Genomic DNA, 21,523 nt, shown 5'->3' with positions numbered 1-21,523 from the left:
TTTATACGCCACTTTCGCAGCCTCCTAGTTCTCTGTTAGGATCCATCTGTCTGAGTTCGACTCCTACACCCTCTACCTCCTTCTACTTAGCTGGACCTTCTACTCTCCAGCGTTAAGGCTCTCATTCCTGGCTCCATTTCGGATCATCGTATGGAGACGTATATCTTATAGTAAGGAACGATAGTGAATAGGGGGAGGAGTATTAAAGTGATTAAGATTGATTCCCTAACTTTATTGCAGTCTAGACTAGTGACCAATCCATATATGAATTCTATATATCTTAAGATACTTAACGTTAGGCTTACCCCTAGCTATATTCTAGTCTAGATTAGTAACTAATCTATATACTATAATAGGCTAGCGTAGTGGCTAAATTATTTATTCATATAACTATATAATCTATATATGTGAGAGTTTGGAAAGAGTTCTATAACTAGCTAGCCAACCTAGTAATAAGGAGGACAAATCTGAGGAGAGAGAAGGAAGGAACGGCTGTCCTTCCCTTCTCCTTATATCCTCCAACGCGCCATAAGGAGGTAACTAGTGTCCTCACCTCCGTACTCCTTCCTTACGTATTTATTCCAGCTCCTTACCTTCCCTTACGTACTTATTCTAACTCCTTACCTTCCCTTACGTACGGTGTCTCAGCTGTCAGGATTTTGTATCCCTTGCACCGTATACGTCCTGACTAATCAGGAGGTAGTATTTCGCCTGTACATTGTACAGGTAAACACACCTAATCAGAAGGTATAGTTTCCTGGCGTTAGTCTTGGCGCTGGTTCGCCAGAACCGAGCCTTCTCTTAGGTTCAACCCATCACAATATATCTTAATACACTTAAGGTTAGGCCTACCTCTAAGAATTTCTTTACTTTTATTATATAAATAACGTGGGTGCATAGTGAGTCAGCTACCTAACCACTACTATATGATAATCTAATTTAATTACACTACCACCCTAAGATAAATAGACTTAGTCTACTTAGAACTATATATATTAGATATTTCTTTATCCTTTTAATACTTATATATATTATACCTAGACTTTCCATAAGTACTATATCATTATTAAGTTAGCTTAGTATAGTCTAACGCGTAACGCGCTACGTATTATATATAGTTTATTAACTATATCTCCTATACTACTAAGTTAGGGAGGAAATCTTCACTAATATAGATTAAGGGTCTCTTATATAAGAACTAATTCTTTAAGATTAGTTAAATTTCGTGACTTCACTAGTTAGTTACGTTAGAAAGATTAATTATACTTTTAATCCTATAAGGTTACTCTTAGTATATTATAAGCTTTAGTAATAGATTATATACTCTATTTAGGATCTTTTTTAATAGCTTAAAGGGTAAGGAGTATTCTAGCTTCTTTCTAAGTAGATTCTATATTTTATAGTGAAGCGGTCGTATGGGGAAGATAAAGGTAGTAAAATATGTGGAAAGTGGCTGACTCACTATACTAGCCGACTCGCTATGCACTCACGTTATTCATATTTATATTATTTAAGGATATTCACATTATTCATATTTATTTATGAATATTCACATTATTCGTATTCATTTTGGAACCCTACTTGTCGCACATCCTATCGTTAAGAAGCACTGAGGAACCTAGGTAGGAACCAGATATGGATTTAGGTAGGGCATACTTCTATCCTTATACTCAGTGATAGTACTAAGTCAGTGCACTCTCTATAGACTAACAGGCCTATATTTCGACTAGAGCTTTCTTATAAATATAGTGATAGAATAGAGAGGTAAGGGCTCTAGTAAATCATCGGTAAGCCTTAGGCGTTACGTGCCATAACTACGCGGGCGTAGTTATGGCACGTCCATAATGTTTTAGATAGGGACACTATTTTCCTTCTCCCTAAAACCTATTACCGTAATTAATCGTGAGTTCTCCTATATTACGAATATCCCGTATAGCGATAACGGAGACCTAATCCCTTCCTAACACCCTCTAACCCTAGAGTTTAGCTATTAGTGCGTAGTTATAATATATACAATCGTAGATACTACTTCTCTCACTATAGTTAATCTAGGCGGCCTCCGGGAGCTCGTCAAGATCTTCCCTAAACATTACATAACACTTAATACTTCTATACATATTAGGAGGTACTAATTTACCTATCAAATGCTCTAGAAATATACCTTTATATGACCGGCTTCCTTCATCTATAAGAATTTCAAGCACTTTATCTCTACGGCGCTTAATTCAACAACGCCGCATTATTACACGTACCTCACTAATAATAGTGTTTTCCTTTCATAAATATATCCTATTTTTTCAGTATTCCTTCTTACGATCTATAGAGATACCGAGAGGTTTCTTTAATCTCTTTTAGTCGCGCTTACTCGAGGTTTAAAGAGTAAATAGACGGCTACTTTAACCGTAGGAATTATTAAAGATAAAAACTTTATTTATAAGCTTATATAATAGGGTAGTTTTTCCTAGATATACGCCTCTTATCTTTAACGGAAATACTATTTTAGTCCGTAATATAGACTCTTTAATTAATGCGACTTAAATTCTTCGAGCCGCTAAGTATAATCGCGCCCTATTTAGTTAGTAGAATAAAAAATTCGCTTATAATAGAGTAAACTCTCTAAGAATCTTTATATATATCTATGAGAGTTTGGAAAGAGTTCTATAACTAGCCAGCTAACCTAGTAATAAGGAGGACAAATCTGAGGAGAGAGAAGGAAGGAATAGCTATCCTTCCTTTCTCCTTATATCCTCTAACGCACCGTAAGGAGGTAACTATTATCCTCACCTTCTTACTCCTTTCCTTACGTACTTATTCTAGCTCCTTACCTTCCCTTACGTACTTATTCTAACTCCTTACCTTCCCTTACGTATAGTGTCTTAGCTATTAGGGCTTTATATCCCTTATATCGTGTGCGTCTTGACTAATCAGGAGGTAGTATTTCCTGGCGTTAATCTTAGCGCTAGTTCGCCAGAACCGAGCCTTCTCCTGGGTTCAACTCATCACACTAGCGCTATCTAGTAGTGTTTCTTTTTGTCTATATAAGAGCGATCTCTCCTCTCAGATAAGTTAACTTAACTAAGCTTCTAAACAGTCACGTACATTACCTAATGGTACGATCCTATGAGCCAATCTACCTATACTCCATGTCCTCCGAACACTATCTACTAGATATACTATACGCTAGGCCTGAATCTAAGTGAATATCTTAAGAGGTAGTATAGTATTAAAGGTAAGTGTGGAATATCGCCGTTTAGACGTACGGCCTTACTAGGCCTAGCGTCTTATCACGTGACTAGTTAACGCTACTAGTCTACACTAGATCACGTGATATAGGTGGCGTTAAGGGTGGCGTTACTAGTGGTGTGATTTATTACTAATAGCGCTAGAAATCCACCTACTAGGTGTTTCTAGTGCTATCTAGTAGTGTTTCCTTTGTCTATATAAGAGCGTTCTCTCCTCTCAGATAGTTAACTTAACTAAGCTTCCTAACAGTCACGTACATTACCTAATGGTACGATCCTATGAGCCAATCTACCTATCATACTCTATGTCCTCCGAACAATAATAATCTTAACTAAACTCTAAGTATGAGGGAAGGAAAAGGGAGCTTCCCTTAGGCGGTGAGTATACGGTACTTAAATAGTAAGGGGTTATCATGTACGAGATGCGCTTAGTAGTTCGTGACATATAGAGAAGAATATAGTAGAGAGAAAGTCTAAGCTATGTAGATATAATTAGTATAATAGTCTAAAATTTAATTAGGAATAACGTAGGTGCATAGCGAGTTGGCTAGCATAGTGAGTCAGCCACCTAACTACCACTGTACGACAATCTAATTCAATTACACTACTAACCTAAGATAAATTCACTTAATCTACTTAGAACTAGATACATTAGACATTTCTTTATCCTCTTAATACGTACATATATTATGCCTAGGCTTTCTATAGGTACTATATCGTTATTAAGTTAGCTTACCCCCTCTTATATAACTATTACTTATACGCTTTTCTTACTCTACCTACTTATCTACATCCCTTTAGTTAATTATATCCTACGCGTCTCGTATAGTAAGTGATCCTCCTTATTAGATCCGTATCCTTTTCTCTCTACGACGCTTACTTAGTATATAATTTACCTCTTTAAGCTCCTAGATATAATCCTTTATTAATACTATTTAATGTATTATAGTAGTTATATCTTTTATTATCTAGTCTATCGCCTTATAAATCGCTATTAGAGAGCTATCTTAATGTTAAGCGACTTTCCCCTTAATAAAATTAGACTATAAAGTTATCTCGTACATAGTCTATAGCGTCTTAGAGACTTAAGGGGTAGTTATTAGCGAGAGGAGTGTTAGTAGTATTAGCGTCTAAAGCTTTATATCTAGCTTCGAAAGGACTATATCTAGATTAAAAGGGATAAGCCTTACCCCTCGGAAATCTCCTCGTACGTTATCTTCACTAAAGGAAGTAAAAAAAGCGTTCTTAAAAGCGATAAAGAACTCGACCTTAGTAATATAGGTTATATATATCTAGATTAGGTTCTTAATTTCTTTACTATACGATCGCTTTAAGGGACTAAAATACTTAACGTTAAGTAGTTAAAGTAGATACGATAAATATATAGATATATAGAGTATAATAATATTATTCTCCTTATAGTAGCCCTTAAAATCTACTAAGTAATGACTTTTATAGCCGTCTAGGATTAATAGATAAAATATACTCTTTATACGACTATAACTATATTTATTAAAGTATTTAACCTAATTAAGACTAATCTTATTCGTTATCTATCTATTATCGCTAAGTACGATAACCTAGTTAGATAGAAGGGGACTATCTTAGTACTATAATACGAGGTAATACTTACTAGCGACTATAATAAAAGGCGATATAGTCTAGCTATATAAATTAATACTCTAGATTACTATAGCCTATTCCTAATTATTAGGCTATACTATCTTAACCTTTCTATACTCTTTAGAGCTCTTTATAACTATTACGGACGAGATTAGGCCTATTATAAACTTAGTCTTATTAAAGTTCTAAGTATTATCTTTATAGATCCTATACTTAGCTACTACGTTCCGTATAAGGTTAAACTAGGCTTAAATGATTACTAGATCTTTATATTAGACTCTCTAGTAGTTATATCTACGTATAAATCGCGTTTATAGCTCTTAATGTCGTTTAATAAAGTTCGATACCTAGCGGGGTCTAACGCGTGATGCGCTACGTATCGTACGTAGTTTATTAGCTATATCTCCTATACTACTAAGTTAGGGAGGAAATCCTCGTGAATATAGGTTAAGGATCTCTCGTACGAGGACTGATTCTTTAAGGTTAGTTAAATTTTGAGAATTCGCTAGTTAGTCGCGTTAGAAAGGTCGACCGTCCTTTCGATCCTATAAGGTCGCTCTTAGTATATCATAAACTTTAGTAACGGATTATATACTTTATTTAGGATCTCTTTTGAGAGCTTAAAGGGTAAGGAGTATTTTAGCTTCTTTCTGAGTAGATTCAATGTTTTGTGGTGGAGTGGTCGTACGAGGAAGATAAAGGTAGTAAAACGTGCAGAAAGTGGCCGACTCGCTATGCTGGCCGACTCGCTATGCACCTACGTTAGTATATAGTAGAGATAGGCGGCGATAATTAGTGCGATAGTCTAAAATTTAAGAAGGGCTTAGTGTCCCCGAGGATATCTTAGCGGAACTTAACTAGCGCTCGAGATCCCTAACTTTAGAGCTATATTTTAATAATAATACTAGGGTTATCGTAATTAATATCGGCGTAATAAGGGCGATAAGAGCTATCAATTAATACTAGAATATATAGATAAACCAAAAGTTCTTGCGCGGCGTTGGGTTCGTAGATTACCCTATAGAATTCGCTGAGTTTCGCACTTAGCTCATTTTCACCATCGCCAAATTGGCAGATTGTATGTCTTGTCCAAGGTAGGCAGATCTCACGCCACGCCGAAAAAGAGACGTTCCAAACAAAAGCTACCTGGAGATTGGTTCCCTAGTGTGACCCCGTTAAGGAATGACTCCCGAGAGTACCAAGTGCACGCCTCGATGATAAATAACCTGCTCCCTCTCCCGCCAGACTCAGTCTGCCGTTAGATAACTCTTGACTGCCTCGGACTACCTGCTGGACTCTCTTGATGCGAGATCGTGAGCAAGGTGTGAGGCGATGTAGTAATGGGTGGTGGGGAGGAAAGGTGATAGGCAGACACTTTTCCTACTGCTTCACAGATCTCCTGATGCTAGTTGGTCACGAAGTTGTTGTTCTAGACAAGCCTGTGAACGCTGTATAACTAGTATTGATGTAGGAAACCTGTACATCGCCAGCAGCCAGGTGCCTTCAGCCATCATCGTTCTGGAAATAATCGAAACCCCATATCCAGCTCTGGTCCTGCTCGATAAAGTCGTTGGTGAATGGAAAGTTGTCGTCACACATGCCGGACTGGTCCAAGGGAGAGTTTCGCGACGCAGGAAAGTTGAACATGACTGTTAACCCAAAAAGTCAGGCGACCGGCCAGGTTGGAACAAAATCACGAAATTGGGGAGGAGATCTTACCGTTTTCGAGATCCAGAAGCGTCCTCGCCACTGTCGTGTTCTCATCAAAGTCAATATTGCCTTGCTCGAACGTGTGGTTGTCCGGCTGCTGGGTGGTGTGCTGAAAACTCCCGGTGGACTCGTCTCTCGCTGGAGCAAGGCGAGTTTGACGAGCGTTATGAGATTGAGAGTCGATGGATTGCGTGTCGTCGCGATGTTGGCGAGGGGCTTCCGTCAATTGAGGTGGAGGCTCGTCGTTCGAAGGATGCGGAACTGGAAAGTCCCTCCCCGGTGCAGGAGCGGTAAATTCGAACATCTCCTCGGTTTCCTTGCGCAGCACTACTTTGGTCAATTTCTTCAGGAGGTCCAGTCCCTGTGCCGCCAAGATCGATGACTCCTTCAATGAGACCTGCATGGTCATCAGGCTGCGCACGCCCATCTTTGTCTCATAGGCTCTCAAGCTGAGTGGCTCCAGGCTCGTCATGACACACAAGGTGACTCCGGCCGTGAAGAGATGCATTCCAAAGAAGGCAGCTGCAAAGGTGGTCGAGGCGTACGTGAAGACCGGCAACTTGCCCACCTCGGCGGTCCGGAGGGCAGCATCTCGGCAGGTTTCTATCGAGCTTTGAAAAGGATCGGTAATCTGCAACGTCTGGGGCGGGTTCGATGGCCACTCGGAGGTGTTTGAAGGAGTGATCATTTTGTAGGACAGAAGGGGTCGGTGGATCAATATCCTCGTATTTTCAAAGGCCAATTTCAGCGCCAGAGCCTGGAGTCCAAAGATGTAGCTCTCGAATCTTTCACCAGAAGCTCCCAAGGTTTTCTCAATCTCTTCCACGTACCATTGGGCTGACGGTGACGAGGGTAGATCGTCCAATTTCAGCTTGCAGGGCACCGATTCGTACCAGGAGCACAGTTTCTGGTCCAGTTCTGCCACCTTTTGAACCAATTGGTGGAGCCGGGCGTTTCTGGTGGCTGAGCTCGCCACTTTGGCCGGCAAATTGCGATGCGAACCGTATAGATCAGTTAGCACCACCCGGATGATCATCGACAATTTCGACATAAGATACTTGTATGACAACAACGTGGCTTCGCCGCTCAGCTGGGTATCGGACGGCGGGTTGTTCAATGGCTGACGCGTACTATAGTCCAGCCATTCGACATCACAATCGCTATCCGATATGCTAAGGGGGTATCCATACAGCATAGAACAGACCGTCTCGATTTCGTAGACCGCCCACCAGACTCGTTTTCTAGCTTCGTTGAGCCGGTACGCCGGTACAGCTGGAATGTCAGCTGAGGAATTGAGCAGTCGCATCTTGCGATGCAAGTTCAGCGCTTGGGCGATCCGGAGTCCACAACCGCAGATGGGCCATGCCAAATCTGGACGACCATGGTAGAGGTGGTAACTGCCCAGGAGGACACAGGTTTGCACCGCCTCCAGAGACCCAAGAGACAGAATTTCGATGAGTCTGAAGTTCAGGGTCGCGAGAATCTTCTCTTGGAGGGCATTGGGATCGAGGCCGGCCTGAAGCAAGAGGCTTTTCCGGTATTCACCGGCATGCTGGATCGCAATCGCGAATGTGGCCAAGAGGGTACTCAGGAACCCGGTGAAGTCACTGATGGCAGCAGGAGCTCGCTGAACATACAAGTGATCATAGAGCTGGGCAAACTTGGCTCGAAAGTCTTGCTGGTGGAACAACAACATGAACCAGTGCACGCGATCGAAATACGTGTTCAGCAGTATCGTGGCGGGCTCCCGTTGGGGAAGCAATTTGAGGAGTTCTCGTGCGGTGGGTGAAGAGAAGCCGGGGGATGGGTTCCTTTGCCACAAGGCCTTGGTAGGCCGTGAAGGCAGGCTTCAATCGCAAAGTTAGCCCACAGCTTAGCTTCGCAGAAAGGGGGGACACTCGGACTTTTCGTCGTGTTTCCATATTCCAGTAGAATATGCCGATATCTCCAAGGGCGAAGGAGTGTCGGAATCATGATAGTGAAAAGCCTGTCGCAAGTATTAAAGACATGTGGGGACATCAATCTGGATCGCCCGGTCTCACCTCTTCGACCAAAACCACGGTCGAGGACGAGTTCCACGTGGCCTCATTGAAGGCAGAGTCTGGAATGGGCGATTCATGGCGCGGAACTGATCCGCCACTGATCGTCACTCCCTCCGTGGACGCTACGTGGCTGTCACGAGAGGTGTGGTAATCTCCGCTGAATGGTGAGGGCGACGGCAAAGGCTGCTGCTTTCTCGCGTTCGGGCTGGCACTTGGAAGAGGCTTTGTCACGCGGCCAAGGTAGACTTTCCAGCTCGCGGCATCACCAGGTACACAAGAAGCACCGGCTCTCGCGCAGAGTGTACAAGGTCTTTGGATGTCGCACTGTTCGTCGGGCGGTTAGCGGGAGTCTCGACGTGCGCATCGCATGCACACTTCCAAGCACGTAGGGCTCACTTTGTGTTTCAGCCGGCGGCATCTCTGGCAAGCAGAGGCCACTCTATTGCTGCTGGTGCCTCTGCCTCCAGCCCACTCCGTCGGCTCTGGTTCATTTGGGCCCGACCACATTACCAGGCTCGCAGGATGCAGGTGTACAAGGTCTGTGACAAGTGAGAGACAGGGCGAAATGTCTTAAAAGGCCCTTCCGATCCGGCGGTTCTAAGTCCCCGCTCAGCAAAAGCCAGTCTAGTCCAAACGGGGTAATCTGCTCCGGCGGCTCGATCGGACTGGACCCACACGGCCCTACGATCATGGGCCTGATCGCCGAGCCTGTGTGGGACAGGGCCACTCCCCAACTTCATGTTGCTGCCAAAGGACCATGTTCCACCCGGATGGTGTGGTCTTCGATCTTTCGAAATCTCCTGCCGACTGGCTGGGCGGGCTGGGCAAGCCTGCAGGACCCTCGTCGACCAGGTGGCACAATTGACGCACTTGCCCTGCGGGTTGGCCAGATTTTCCCAACTGCTTCTGACCGATTCCGCGCCAATGTATAAAACATTTCGAACTCTGACCCGACGTAATTGACAAGTACGCTTACTTTCTGTCCCTTGGAATTCATCGTAGCTCGAGCGCTGAGACTATCGAAATCTTGCGACAATCGCTATGGCTCCTTCAAACGAAGGCCTCACCAATGGCTCTAGTCCCAATCACACCATTACGGTAACATTATCACAGCTTGCCCAGATGATCGATCACTCCCTACTACATCCCACCATGACCGACGATGACATTTTGTCGGGACTCAAGATCGCCAAACAGTACGGCGTGGCCACGGCATGTGTCAAGCCTTATCTCATCCCCCTTGCGAAAAAGGAGCTCGAAGACACAGGAGTACGTATCTGTCCTGTCATCGGCTTTCCGCACGGCAACAGCACCACTGAGGTCAAGGTTTCCGAAGCCGAAGCGGCAGCGAAAGCGGGAGGTCAAGAGATCGACATGGTGATCAACATCGGGAAAGCTCTCGGGAATGAGTGGGAATACGTGACTGAAGAGATCCGGCAGATCAACGAGGTCGTGGTACGACATGGAGCCATCTTGAAGGTCATTTTCGAGAATGACTATTTGGAAGAGAAGCACATCATCCGTCTTTGTCAGATTTGCTCCGATCTCGACGTGGCATTTATCAAGACTTCGACCGGCTATGGCTTCGTGAAACAGCCCAACGGTCTCTACACCTACAAGGGGGCAACAGTCCCGCACTTGAAGCTGATGAGGAAGCACTCAAAACCTAGCGTCCAGATCAAGGCAGCGGGGGGTGTGAGAAGTCTTGATGACTTACTGCATGTCATGTCATTGGGCGTGACGAGAATCGGGGCTACGGCCACGGTGACCATTCTAGAGGATGCAAAGAAGAGGGGGATCACTGAGCAGCCGACGACAGTGCAGTTCGTGCCCATCAATGGAAGCGAGGGCGGTGGGTATTAAAGTCAATACAGAGTATGGATGGGTCACAGTGAGCGGCTCGTATTTTCCGTTGTTTTGAGGGAGGGCTGCCATGGGAGGGTGTTGCATGAGGTACCAGGCGTCTGAGAGGTCTAAGCATAGAGCAGCTATACAACCGAGCGCAAAGTTCTTTCCTTCTATCATGGCGCCCAGTTGACACAAGACTTTAAAAATATACAGGCCAGTCTGTTGTCTCGATGTTGTCGGCAAACCTTAGTCCATTTTGCCGGCGTACCTCGTCCATGACCTCCATAATGACCACGGATTCCTGTAAGCTCTGAAGTCTACCCTCCTTTCGGCATTCGACCAGAGCATATGCCGCCTCGTCGGCTTCATAAAACATGCCATGCCCTTCGCCTTCGGCATGGAGGTAAGTTGAAAACCCATTGAACCACCCACTTCCTGCGCCAGGGCCGGGGTACTCAAAGATGTTTTCGTCCACCGTGCCGTTTTCGAGGACCAGTTTTGTCCTCGTAGGTCGGAAAGCTGGAGGAAAGACTTGGATCTCTCCCTTGGTGCCTTGCACTCGCACGGCAGGACCACCGGTGCCTTGTCCGTCCGGGTCGCTTGCAGTCCGAAAGCCGCACGTGGCGACGGCATGAGCGTCACCAGTGGATCGTGGGAATGTCAGGAGAATAGTCGTGAGCTCGTCGACCCCAGTCTTGTATTTTCTCATGGAGGAAACCACGCGGGGAGGCTTCGGACTGGATTGAGTAGAATACAAGGTTTGAAAGACCCAGGTCAGAGAGTAAATGCCCATATCAAGCAATGCGCCTCCGGCAAGATCGGGGTTGACCATACGGTGCTTTCCGTCCGGCCAGTTCGCTTCCACATCGTGGGCCATGGAGTTGTCTGCGAAAACTCGAGTCACCTCGCCAATTGTGCCCGATGTAATCACCTCGCGCACGTAGATGGACAAGGGGAAATATCTTGTCCAAACGGCCTCCATGAGGAACACGTCTCTTTCTCGGGCCTTCTCCACCAGCTTGCAAGCCTGTGCCGCGTTGACGGTGAAAGCTTTTTCGCACAGGACATGCTTCCCCGCTTCGAGGCAGAGCATAGCATTTTGGTAGTGGTGAGAATGAGGTGTTGCGACGTAGATGATGTCAACGTTGGGATCCTCTACTAGCTCCTTGTATGTTCCGTAGGCATTGGCCGACGAAGCTCCAATCTTAGTCAGAAACTCTTGAGCCCGAGTGTCACTGGTCGAACTGGCCGCGGCAACGACGCTGTGCTTGATGGATGTGACTCGGCGAGTCCTGGGGTCGACCAGCAGGTCCTTCGCGAAAGCCTCGGCGATCAGGCCCGTCGCTGTTGATCACTTCAGTCTTGTCAAGTCAAGAGTACGTTTCGACAGTACCAACCTAGTATTCCCCAACGGATGGTTTGGGCCATGGTGGACCACTATTAAGACGGAGTGAGAATATGGGAAAGGAACGTGACGTGTACTTAATGCGATTGGATTGCAAGGGCTCCATGATCATCGAAGGAGGTGCAATGCCCATATGGACAATCTTAGGTTGGAGCGGATGGCTGGGACGGGAAATTCTTCCCGTACTCCCCGGCGGAAATAGGACACGACCTGTCCCGAACGCCCCGAGTCTCCGGGGATCACGTTAGGGTTGGGCATGAAAGTGGCACCCCTCGTGTTGTCGCACTGAATATGTGGTCTATCCAGCAAGTTGCTCCGCAATCAGAAGATTCTACATCGAATGCCTAAAAAGACCTTGACCAGGCTGAATCTCGTCGGGTGGCCACAGGGCCGCTTCATGGTGGAGCATTGAGGGCGCGATCCCGTCGCCATCAACTCTACGCGCCTATTACTGTTGCCAACTCCGGTGGCTCTCAAGCCAGGCTTCGATCCTTACAACCTTATGCTACTTTCTGATTTATTTCCAATTTCGCAAGACCTATAGTACCTAGGCATTGACGTACAAATGCCCCTCGGGAGTAGATGACCATTTCGCAGTTCGCCGACAAAGCCGTCTACTAGGTGCCAAGGCCTATTACAGTGCAGGACTATCATGGCTGTCACACATCATCTTGACAACCCGGGTGCAAAGGGGGTCAGCTTCTATAGTCCTGCGCAGGATGTTCCTGCTGGTACGGCTGTCTCGCCTCAAGCCGGCAATGCACCCATTCCAAAGCTCTTTCAACCTCTTACGATCAGGGGCGTCACTTTTCCCAATCGCATATGGCTGGCCCCGATGGCTCAGTATTCCGCGGATCCGGCGAATGGAACAGTAACCCCTTGGCACATGGCGCATCTGGGCGGTATCATCATGCGTGGAGCTGGCCTCACCATGACCGAAGGGATATCGGTCACTCCTAATGGCCGAACTTCGCCACAAGACCCTGGTATCTGGTCAGACGAGCAAATTGCACCTCTCGCGCGGCTTGTGGAGTTTGCACACTCTCAGAATCAGAAAATAGGCATCCAGCTGGCGCACGGAGGAAGGAAAGCGTCCACCGTAGCTCCATGGTTGGCAGCAGCAGAGCTGATACCCGACGACTTGGGCGGGTGGTCTTCGCAAGTGGTCGGGCCCAGCCCCGTATCATATCCTCACCTGGCTGAGCCCCGCGCTCTGACAATCGACCAAATCAAAGAAATCAAGACCGCTTACGTTGCCGCCATGCAGCGCGCTGTAAGAGCGGGATTCGATGTGATTGAGATCCATGCGGGACATGGCTATCTGCTCTCTTCTTTCCACTCACCAGCCTCAAACCATCGCTCGGATGAGTATGGAGGCAACTTTGAAAATCGGACACGGTTGACCCGGGAGATCGTGCAGCTCACGCGAGCGAGTATGCCCGAGACCATGCCTTTGTTTCTGCGAGTCAACGGGACGGACTGGCTGGAAGAGGAATTGTCACTGCCGGGGTCATGGAGGGTGGAAGATACGGCTCGGCTGGCGCCAATCCTGGCCGATCTTGGAGTCGATTTGTACGACATCTCCTCGGGAGGACTGCACCCATTACAGAAAGTCCGGGGCGGACCAGCTTATCAGACCCCATTTGCACAGGCCGCCAAATCTGCGGTCGGAGATCGGATGCTGGTGAGCACAGTCGGAAACATCACACATGGTCACCAGGCCAACGAACTCCTTGAAGGAGGGCTCGACGTGATCTTCGCGGGCCGGCCATTTCTGAAAAACCCTGGTCTGGTGTGGAGCTGGGCAGATGATTTGGGCGTTCAGGTTCGCTGGGCCAACCAGATCCGGTGGACCGTTGAAGGGAGGACCAAGAGAGTGCGAAAAGATCCAATCCCTGAGGCTGAGTGATAGGAGTAGGGGTGATGTATCGCAGACGGTAAAGCTAGCGATAATATACTCCAGATGTGATACCTGTGTCCAACGTTTCATCAAGATACGGGCATATATAACTCCATAAAAACCAGACAAATTCTGCTACAGGCTCTGTCTAAATCCAGGCTCTATAGGTTGTGACCATGGCTATCAGTACAACCCTCATCACCAACAATCCCCTTCCTCGACAAACTCTTGGCTATCCGGGTTTATTTCTTCGAGCGGTCCAGCAGCCACCCCAAAGCTTCACTTGTATCCTCGACGAACTTCTTGCTGACCTGCAAATCGGGGAATGCCGTCCAGAAGCCATGAGGCACTCCCGGGTATACCTTGAGGTTTGTTTCAACCCCGTACTGCTCGCGAAGGACTTTCTCGTAGATCAACGCCTCATCTCGGAGTGGGTCCATGCCACAGACTGCAAAGAATTTTGAGAAATGGTTCCTTCTTGGTCGAAATGGCTGGGTAGAACGTGAAAGGGAACAGCGAAATAAGACTTACCCTGAAAGTAGACAGGAGGAAGGCCGGCGTGACCGTCGGGATGGTTAAATGGGTTGAAAAGCCACGATGAGGTGTCTCCTTTGTAGCTGTCTGTTTGACAAGTGGAAACCCAAAAAGTCAGCGAAATATTCATCCCCAAGGTTGCGACGGGATTGGAATGCCGTGACATTACCCCAGAATATTTGTATTGCTGGCGTGGGCAGGATTGCCGCATCTTCGTTCTGCTCGTAGCTTCTGTAGAGTGGCTTGTATTCTGCGGGAACAGCATCCGCGGTCAGCAGGCATGGGATCTTGAGCAATTCTCCCGTCAAGGGTGGTGACAGCTTCTTGTCTCTGGCCATCAAGGATACTACCGCTGCTAAATTGGCACCGGCTGAACAGCCTTCGACAATAAAGCCTTTGGAAGGATCAGCTTTGAGCTCGGCCGTATGTTCCGCTATCTGATGCCCTCTTTTTTCAGTGGTTTTCTTTTCATCGGAAGGGCAATAGAAACACACACCCATTTGAGAGCGTCCCAGCTGTCATTGACACCGGTAGGAAAGGGATACTCTGGTGCCAGGCGGTAGTCGACGTTGACACATATGCATTGATGACGTTTCACGAACTCGCGACAGTCCGCTTCCTCTCCATCGAGCCCACCGAGACAAAACCCACCGCCGTGGAATGCTACGACGAGGGGATATCCTTTTGTTGAAGGGACCGTGGGAGAGTAAAATCGTACTGGAATCGGGTGACCGTCTCTGGCTAGGATTGTCGAGTCCTTCTCGACAACACCTGCCTCCAGCCGCGGGGGGCCTTTCTGCTCCCTCTCTGCTGCTTCGGTCTGGCGAAGCGACTGAATGGTGCCTGATACCCTCGGGATTTCTGGAAGATTCCCGAAAATCTTCACCGTTCCGGTATCAGCTGTGGACAGAGTCAGGGGGGCCGGTGACATGGACCGACCTGCTCTAATTCCGGGTTGATCCTGGCAAAATCGAGCCAACTCTCGCTGTCGGATGCTGCCATTTTTTTAAACGCTCTGGAAACTTGCAAAGATGTGTTTCGAGACGTGCCTTTCAGGACAGAACACCACAACCTGGTGCTCGAAATACGTGTTCGAGAAGAGAAATCCCTACTTGCCCGGCTCTGTTCTATCTTGCTCCACCGAACTTATCCAGCAACCTCCGGATTCAGACCGCCACTCGCGATAGAACTAGGCAAGGTATCGACGGAGATCAGGCTATTCCAATCGATTCGGCCGCTACAATGTAGTAAAGGTATACAGCACGGATGCATTTCCTACCTCGGCAATCTGGACGAGTGACATGTTGGGTGGGTGAAAGAAGCTGGTGCTAGTGCCAATGTGGCAGTTCGCGCCGCATCCTCTTCTCCATCAAAGCAGGCGAATCGGCTTCATGTGACTCTTTGGATCGGACATGATCGTCACAACACGGACAGACAACGTAGATGTCTTTCAGATTGTCCTGAATCTATATATCTCGTGTTCGTATCGACCATTTCTTGGCTGGTCGCCAGTTCAACGTGTAGCTCAGCTATTTTGCGTAGCCTGCTTGGTTGAGCATAGACAATTTTGTTTACTACCGCAATCATAGACCTCTGCCACAAAGAGTCCTCGTCATCAAGTAAAACGCAAAATGTCACCAGACGTCAGTACCCTGGGCGGGAATCAGACTCACTCGGCGACTTATGAGGTACCAAACGTCGTGCTGGGCAACCCGCAGAACCGGAAAGTCCGGGTTCTTAGTATCGGTGCGGGGGTCAGTGGCATTCTCATGGCCTATCGAATTCAGAAAGACTGTCAAAATGTTGAACATGTCATCTATGACATGAACGAAGACCTGGGAGGGACTTGGCTCGTGAACAGGTATGAGAGCATTCAGACCGCCGTGCACACATCATAAGGGGCTTCGAAAAGCAGGGTTTCAAATGTTGATGACATTCTAATTTGGATATCCCAGGTACCCAGGCTGTGCTTGTGATGTCCCTTCGCATGCTTATACCTACAATTTCGCCCTGCACGTGAGTTTTACACCAGGGGCTCGCGAGCAAAGGGAGGCAAGCTAAGCTAAATGTTCCAGCCCGATTGGCCACGTTTCTTCTCTCATGCACCAGACATCTGGACCTACCTTGACAAAGTGTGTGAAGTATGGGGCCTGCGGAAACATATGATATTCAACACCGAAGTCATTGGTTGTTACTGGCAGGAGAAAGCCGGAGAGTGGCTGGTCAAGTTGCGACAGAAGACGGCAAGCGGAGAGTGTCGAGAATTCGAGGATCGCTGTGACATTCTTCTCCATGGCACCGGTATTCTCAACAACTTCAAGTGGCCTGAAATCAAAGGTATAGAAAAGTTCAAGGGCAAACTCATGCACACGGCGCGGTGGCCGAAAGAGTATCAGCAGGATGACTGGACAAAGGATCGCGTGGCCGTCATTGGTAGCGGTGCATCGAGTATACAGACTGTTCCGTGAGTCAATTATCTGGCTGCTCGTATACAAGACACATGAGGCTTCGTACTGATCTCACACCCAGGGCTATGCAACCATTCGTCAGGCATATGGACATTTTCATTCGCACCGGCGTGTGGTTCGTTTCCATTGCCGGTAACACACAGCAGAACAAGGAATATTCCCAGGAAGAAAAGAACAAGTTCCGAAACGAGCCGTCCGAGATGGTCAAGCACGTCAAATTCATCGAGGATCAAGTCAACGGACTCTGGGATTTCGTTTTCAAAGGCACAGAAGCTTCGGCTAAATTGGCGAAAATTTTTGGTGACAGGATGAAGTCGATCATCAAGGATGAGAGGCTATTAAAGGGGTGCGTCAATGGCATCTTTGATGTTCCCAACGTGCCGTTCAGTTGCGAGGAGTATGCAAAGCTAACCTTTGCATTTCTATCCTTGTAGCTTCACGCCAAAATGGTCTGTTGGATGTCGCCGGGTCACTCCCGGTGATCCATACATGAACGCTATCCAGAAACCGAACGTCAACGTACACTTCACACCGGTCGTCGAGATTACCGAGGACGGTGTCATTGGAGGCGATGGAATCGAGCGGAAGTGCGACACCATTGTCTGTGCTACCGGGTATGTTCTTTCCTGAACGATATTCTGCGACGTAACGGTACATTCTTCTAACATACGTGACCAGCTTCGACGTGTCTTATCGTCCAGTCTTTCCCTTAGTCGGAAAAAGTGGCATCGATCTAGCTGAGAAGTGGCAAGATCATCCAGAAAGCTACCTTGGACTGTCAATCCCGGATTTTCCCAACCGTATGAAGCCTTTGTTTCCTTCCTCCATTTGCTCTCCTTGCAAATGCCTTTTCAGCTGAAGACTTTGCTAATCTCATTCTCGGTCTCCAGTTTTTACATTTATCGGGCCTACCTGGCCAGGTATGACTTCACGTACCACGCGAACATGATTGCGAAAGTGAGGCTAATTTTTGCTTGGTTTAGTTGCGAATGGTTCCGTCATGGGTCCTCTCTGCCTCGTCGGCGAATATGTGACAAAGGCCATCAACAAGCTTCAAACCGAGAACCTGCACTCATTTGCCCCGAAGCAGTCTGTTACCGATGCTTATAACGAACACGTCCAGAAGTGGATGCAGAAGACGGTGTGGACCGAAGAGTGTCGCTCATGGTACAAGGACCCAAAGACGGGCCGGATCAATGCTCTCTGGCCTGGTGCGTCCCTGCATTACATGGCAACAGTCCAGAACCCGAGATGGGAGGACTACGAGATTATACACAAGGATTCTATCGAGGGTGTTGGCGCTGGGAATATGTGGGCGTGGCTGGGGATGGGGACCACAATGGGAATGATCTCGGGCGACGACGTGAGCCCGTACTTCAAAGTCGAGAACATCGATCCGGATTGGTTGGCTGCCTCGGGGTTCCAGGGCGACTTGGAAGCTGAAAAGGAGAGAGATAGAGAGAATCTAACGAATTTGCTAGAGGACCGGAGGAATGGGGTGACAACAAGTCAGCCAGAGCAGGTCGAGGTGGGCAAAAAACAGAGTCTCCCGGCTGGCGGGGGAACTGTATGAAGTCTAGACATCTAAGGGCCTGTTTGAAAGATAGAATTCACCAATTGGAAAACCAGAAAGGAGGAGACATCTTCTTACTCCTTGACGCAGTCGAACTCGTTCATGCTTCTCGGTCGAGATATGATCACCCTATGTGGTTGGTACATGACCAATATGGCCATTGCTGGATCCCTCTGGTAAGGATTGAGGAGCTGTCCGACCAGGAGATCTAGGCGTTGAGCCATCTCCTGAGAAGAGGGAGCTACCAAGGGGTTTCTCTTTGTCATTGGGCTTTGCATGGCGTGCCCTAAGCATTCCGGACCGCACGTTGAGAGATCCAGTCTGGTGAACAAGGTCTGGATATCAGAGACCGAAGTCGGAAGGAGGTCGTGACCCTGTGACGGGACTGGGGCGGAGATTATTCTCCACCGCGCTTGACCTTCGGTAGTAATCCGCTCCGCCGGGTCGAAGCTTCAAAGGACGAGCAGCTCAATCTGCTCCAGCTTGAAAAAAACTATGCTCGGGCCCTGCGCAGAGACCTGGTCTAGCGGTAGCGAGTGGGCTAACAGCATACACCTCTGCACTGCATAGGGTCTTGGAGTCCCCGTCTTAGCGGAGCCCTAGAGCAGATTCCCCAGTTTGTGCAGCGTGATCTCGAACCCCAGATTATATCTTTAAAGTGCCTCCATTCTCGTCGATCTACCAAGCAGCCCGTTCACGACTCCTGGGGTCGCATCTCATCTGTTTTTCCAAATCCGACCGCTGTGCCGCCGCCCCTACTCATACCATCCGAGCACCTTGGAGATCTCTCGACATGGGACTCGCCGGCGCTGCGATAGATACCAAGGTTGCCAGCTTTGCGCACATCCAAAATGGCGCCAACAAGTATTGGTGGCTTGATCCGGGTATGTTGTTATCTGCGGGCACTCTGAGCCCATGTCGACCATTGAGGTGTACGTTGCTGACCAAAGACATGATCCACCAGGTCTCAGATGGAATGTCATTCATTGTATAGGACTCTGTGGCACCCTATTTTTCAACGGATGTGAGTCTCCCAAATTCTTTCTGCCATGGCAAGCCCGACCTGTCTCGATCGATGTTGACATTTTTCCTTAGATGATGGCAGTCTCTTGAACGGCTTGCAGAGTATCGATGCTTGGCAGGAATACTTCAACCACCCATCGAGCAATACTCTTGGCTTGATGACTTCGGCTGCCTACTTCCCCGGCTTGGTATCGAGCTTCCTGGCAGACTTTGCTGCTCAACGCTACGGTAAACGGCTTGTTGTCTGGATCTGTTCCGCTTTCGCCGTGAGTCTCCGTCCTTTCTTTATGTGGTGCTCTCCTCAACCTGAAAATTACCATGTAGATTGCCGGTGCTCTGCTCATCTCACTTTCGACACATTCGTCCATGTTCATCGGAGGCCGAGCTCTTCTCGGCTTCGGTGTTCAGGGCTCTCTGGTGGTGGCCGCACCCCTGCTTCAAGAGATTGCACATCCACGTTACCGGGCGAAGATGGGGGCTTTCTGTGAGTCCGCGAGAAATAAAATCATCCACTAGCACGGCTTTGGCTAATACTACGAAACAGACATGGCCGCATGGTACATTGCCTCCCTACTTTCTGCTATCATCTGCCGCGGCTGTCTCAATCTTTCTGGAAATAAAGCTTGGCGCATTCCTTGCTTCTTTATGATCGTGGGTCCTGCATTCACAATCCTGGCCACTTTGAACATGATGGAATCTCCGAGGGTAAGTGTGGATTCCACAGAGGATTTCGGCGACCCATTGCTGTGCTTTCTTGTTCTAGGATTGGGAAGAGGCCTGCTAACCGGGTCAATTCAAATAGTGGCTCGTGAAAAGGGATGAGGTTGACAAGGCCCGAACCGTGCTCGCCAGGTACCACGCCAATGGCAATGTGGATGATCCGCTGGTCCTGTACGAAATGCGCGAAATCCAAGAAGCCCTTCGAGAGGAAGTAATCCATGCGCAGATCAGCTACTTGGATTTCCTCCGGACCAAGGCCAACCGTCACCGAATCTTGATTGTCATCGTCACGGCAATTGGAACCGCTTGGGCTGGAAACAGCATCATTTCCTTCTATCTGAGCCCGATTCTGGACAGTCTCGGCATCAAGGAAACGGCACAACAGTTGGACATTCTCATTGGCATGAACGCCTGGAACTGTACGTTGAAGTCTCCCATCTCAGCGCCCCATTGCTGTCGATCCTGTCCTTACCCACAGCAAGTACCAGTGGCGTTGTAAGACTGACATTTGTCGTTTTAGTTGTTGTCAGCGTGTTGGCTTCGCTGGCTGTCGACAGGGCTGGCCGCCGACCCTTGTGGCTGAGTTCGACCGCTGGCTGCTTTGTGTGTATGGTTATTGTCATGGGTCTCTCCGCAGGATACGCAGAGTTTGGGTTGTTGAGTGCCGGAACCGCGACGATTCCATTCCTCTTCATCTTCTTCGGCTTCTACGACCTGGCGTGGACCGTGTTGTCCTACTCGTGGGTGTTCTCTATTCCTGCCCTTGACATCTCTAGCCAGCATCGACATGTACTGACGTATTGCTGCACTAGTTATCCTGTCGAGATTCTTACGTTCTCCATGAGGACAAAGGGTCAAGCTATCTTTGTCTGGACTCAGACTGCTGCGTTGGCTATCACCACCTGGGCCAACCCTGTCGCACTGACTTCTCTGCATTGGAAATAGTAGGTTGTTCATTCTGCTCTCAAATATTACCGCTCTTGTCTGACCTCTGCCCCTCCGTTACAGCTACTCCGTTTTCATTGCCATCTTGTTCGTCATCTTCGTCATCATCTATTTCTTCTATCCAGAGACGAGGAACTTGACCATCGAAGAAATCGCCGTTGTGTTCGACGGCGACGAGGCCTTGAAGATCATCGATGTGACCCGAGAGGGGAAGGAAACAGAGCTTCAAATGCAAATCAGTCATATCGAGTGAGGAGATGCCGGGTTGTTTCGGGGCGCCAGGTGAGGAATAAAGTTGTGTATAGAAAAAGACGAGGGCACCGAGGTCCGCGTCATGTTTCTGTGTCTCCCTGTGCTTGCCAGTTCTTGTTTCTACCGTCAACGAAAGACATTGGACCGGGAATGAGATGACGAAGGACCTCTACGGCTTATGCGAAAGCGGAAGATGCGAGTTGTACAGAATCATAGTTCCAGGATTTTCAACCAATAA

The 21,523-nt window shown here is 48.0% G+C and overlaps 7 protein-coding genes across 7 annotated transcripts; 4 read left to right on the top strand and 3 right to left on the bottom strand.

Moving 5' to 3' along the window:
- Positions 1–5,829: 5,829 nt before the first annotated feature.
- PV07_12526 (uncharacterized protein) lies at positions 5,830–9,154 on the bottom strand. Its single transcript, XM_016400058.1, has 5 exons — positions 9,014–9,154; positions 8,618–8,941; positions 8,480–8,562; positions 6,585–8,422; positions 5,830–6,514 (listed from the first exon to the last, which is right to left on the bottom strand). The coding sequence occupies exons 1-5, from the start codon at positions 9,122–9,124 to the stop codon at positions 6,369–6,371; spliced, it is 2,502 nt and encodes an 833-aa protein (XP_016242326.1). The 5' UTR covers positions 9,125–9,154; the 3' UTR covers positions 5,830–6,368.
- A 295-nt stretch (positions 9,155–9,449) lies between these two features.
- On the top strand, positions 9,450–10,696 carry PV07_12525 (deoxyribose-phosphate aldolase). Its single transcript, XM_016400057.1, has one exon. The coding sequence runs from the start codon at positions 9,659–9,661 to the stop codon at positions 10,478–10,480; it is 822 nt and encodes a 273-aa protein (XP_016242325.1). The 5' UTR covers positions 9,450–9,658; the 3' UTR covers positions 10,481–10,696.
- PV07_12524 (uncharacterized protein) lies at positions 10,665–11,925 on the bottom strand (the record flags this gene model as incomplete). Its single annotated transcript, XM_016400056.1, has 2 exons — positions 11,863–11,925; positions 10,665–11,809 (listed from the first exon to the last, which is right to left on the bottom strand). The coding sequence occupies exons 1-2, from the start codon at positions 11,891–11,893 to the stop codon at positions 10,665–10,667; spliced, it is 1,176 nt and encodes a 391-aa protein (XP_016242324.1). The 5' UTR covers positions 11,894–11,925.
- Positions 11,926–12,368: 443 nt separating this feature from the next.
- Positions 12,369–13,818, top strand: PV07_12523 (uncharacterized protein). The gene has a single exon (XM_016400055.1). The coding sequence runs from the start codon at positions 12,523–12,525 to the stop codon at positions 13,777–13,779; it is 1,257 nt and encodes a 418-aa protein (XP_016242323.1). The 5' UTR covers positions 12,369–12,522; the 3' UTR covers positions 13,780–13,818.
- A 194-nt stretch (positions 13,819–14,012) lies between these two features.
- Positions 14,013–15,235, bottom strand: PV07_12522 (uncharacterized protein; the record flags this gene model as incomplete). The annotated part of the gene is made up of 4 exons (XM_016400054.1): positions 14,013–14,218; positions 14,302–14,391; positions 14,474–14,741; positions 14,801–15,235. The coding sequence occupies 4 exons, from the start codon at positions 15,233–15,235 to the stop codon at positions 14,013–14,015; spliced, it is 999 nt and encodes a 332-aa protein (XP_016242322.1).
- A 580-nt stretch (positions 15,236–15,815) lies between these two features.
- PV07_12521 (uncharacterized protein) lies at positions 15,816–18,345 on the top strand (the record flags this gene model as incomplete). The annotated part of the gene is made up of 8 exons (XM_016400053.1): positions 15,816–16,165; positions 16,260–16,320; positions 16,380–16,768; positions 16,834–17,118; positions 17,207–17,386; positions 17,451–17,572; positions 17,663–17,692; positions 17,756–18,345. The coding sequence occupies exons 1-8, from the start codon at positions 15,936–15,938 to the stop codon at positions 18,343–18,345; spliced, it is 1,887 nt and encodes a 628-aa protein (XP_016242321.1). The 5' UTR covers positions 15,816–15,935.
- A 793-nt stretch (positions 18,346–19,138) lies between these two features.
- On the top strand, positions 19,139–21,456 carry PV07_12520 (uncharacterized protein; the record flags this gene model as incomplete). The annotated part of the gene is made up of 9 exons (XM_016400052.1): positions 19,139–19,229; positions 19,310–19,369; positions 19,441–19,634; positions 19,693–19,852; positions 19,913–20,073; positions 20,171–20,507; positions 20,609–20,828; positions 20,901–21,032; positions 21,097–21,456. 9 exons carry the CDS (start codon positions 19,139–19,141, stop codon positions 21,284–21,286), a joined length of 1,545 nt encoding a protein of 514 aa, XP_016242320.1. The 3' UTR covers positions 21,287–21,456.
- Between the last annotated feature and the right edge of the window lie 67 nt (positions 21,457–21,523).

Source organism: Cladophialophora immunda (assembly GCF_000835495.1).
Source record: "Cladophialophora immunda strain CBS 83496 unplaced genomic scaffold supercont1.10, whole genome shotgun sequence".
Classification (NCBI taxonomy): Eukaryota; Fungi; Ascomycota; class Eurotiomycetes; order Chaetothyriales; family Herpotrichiellaceae; genus Cladophialophora; species Cladophialophora immunda.
The sequence above is the reverse complement of the archived record's forward strand: the minus strand, read 5'-3'. Positions and strand labels throughout refer to the sequence as shown.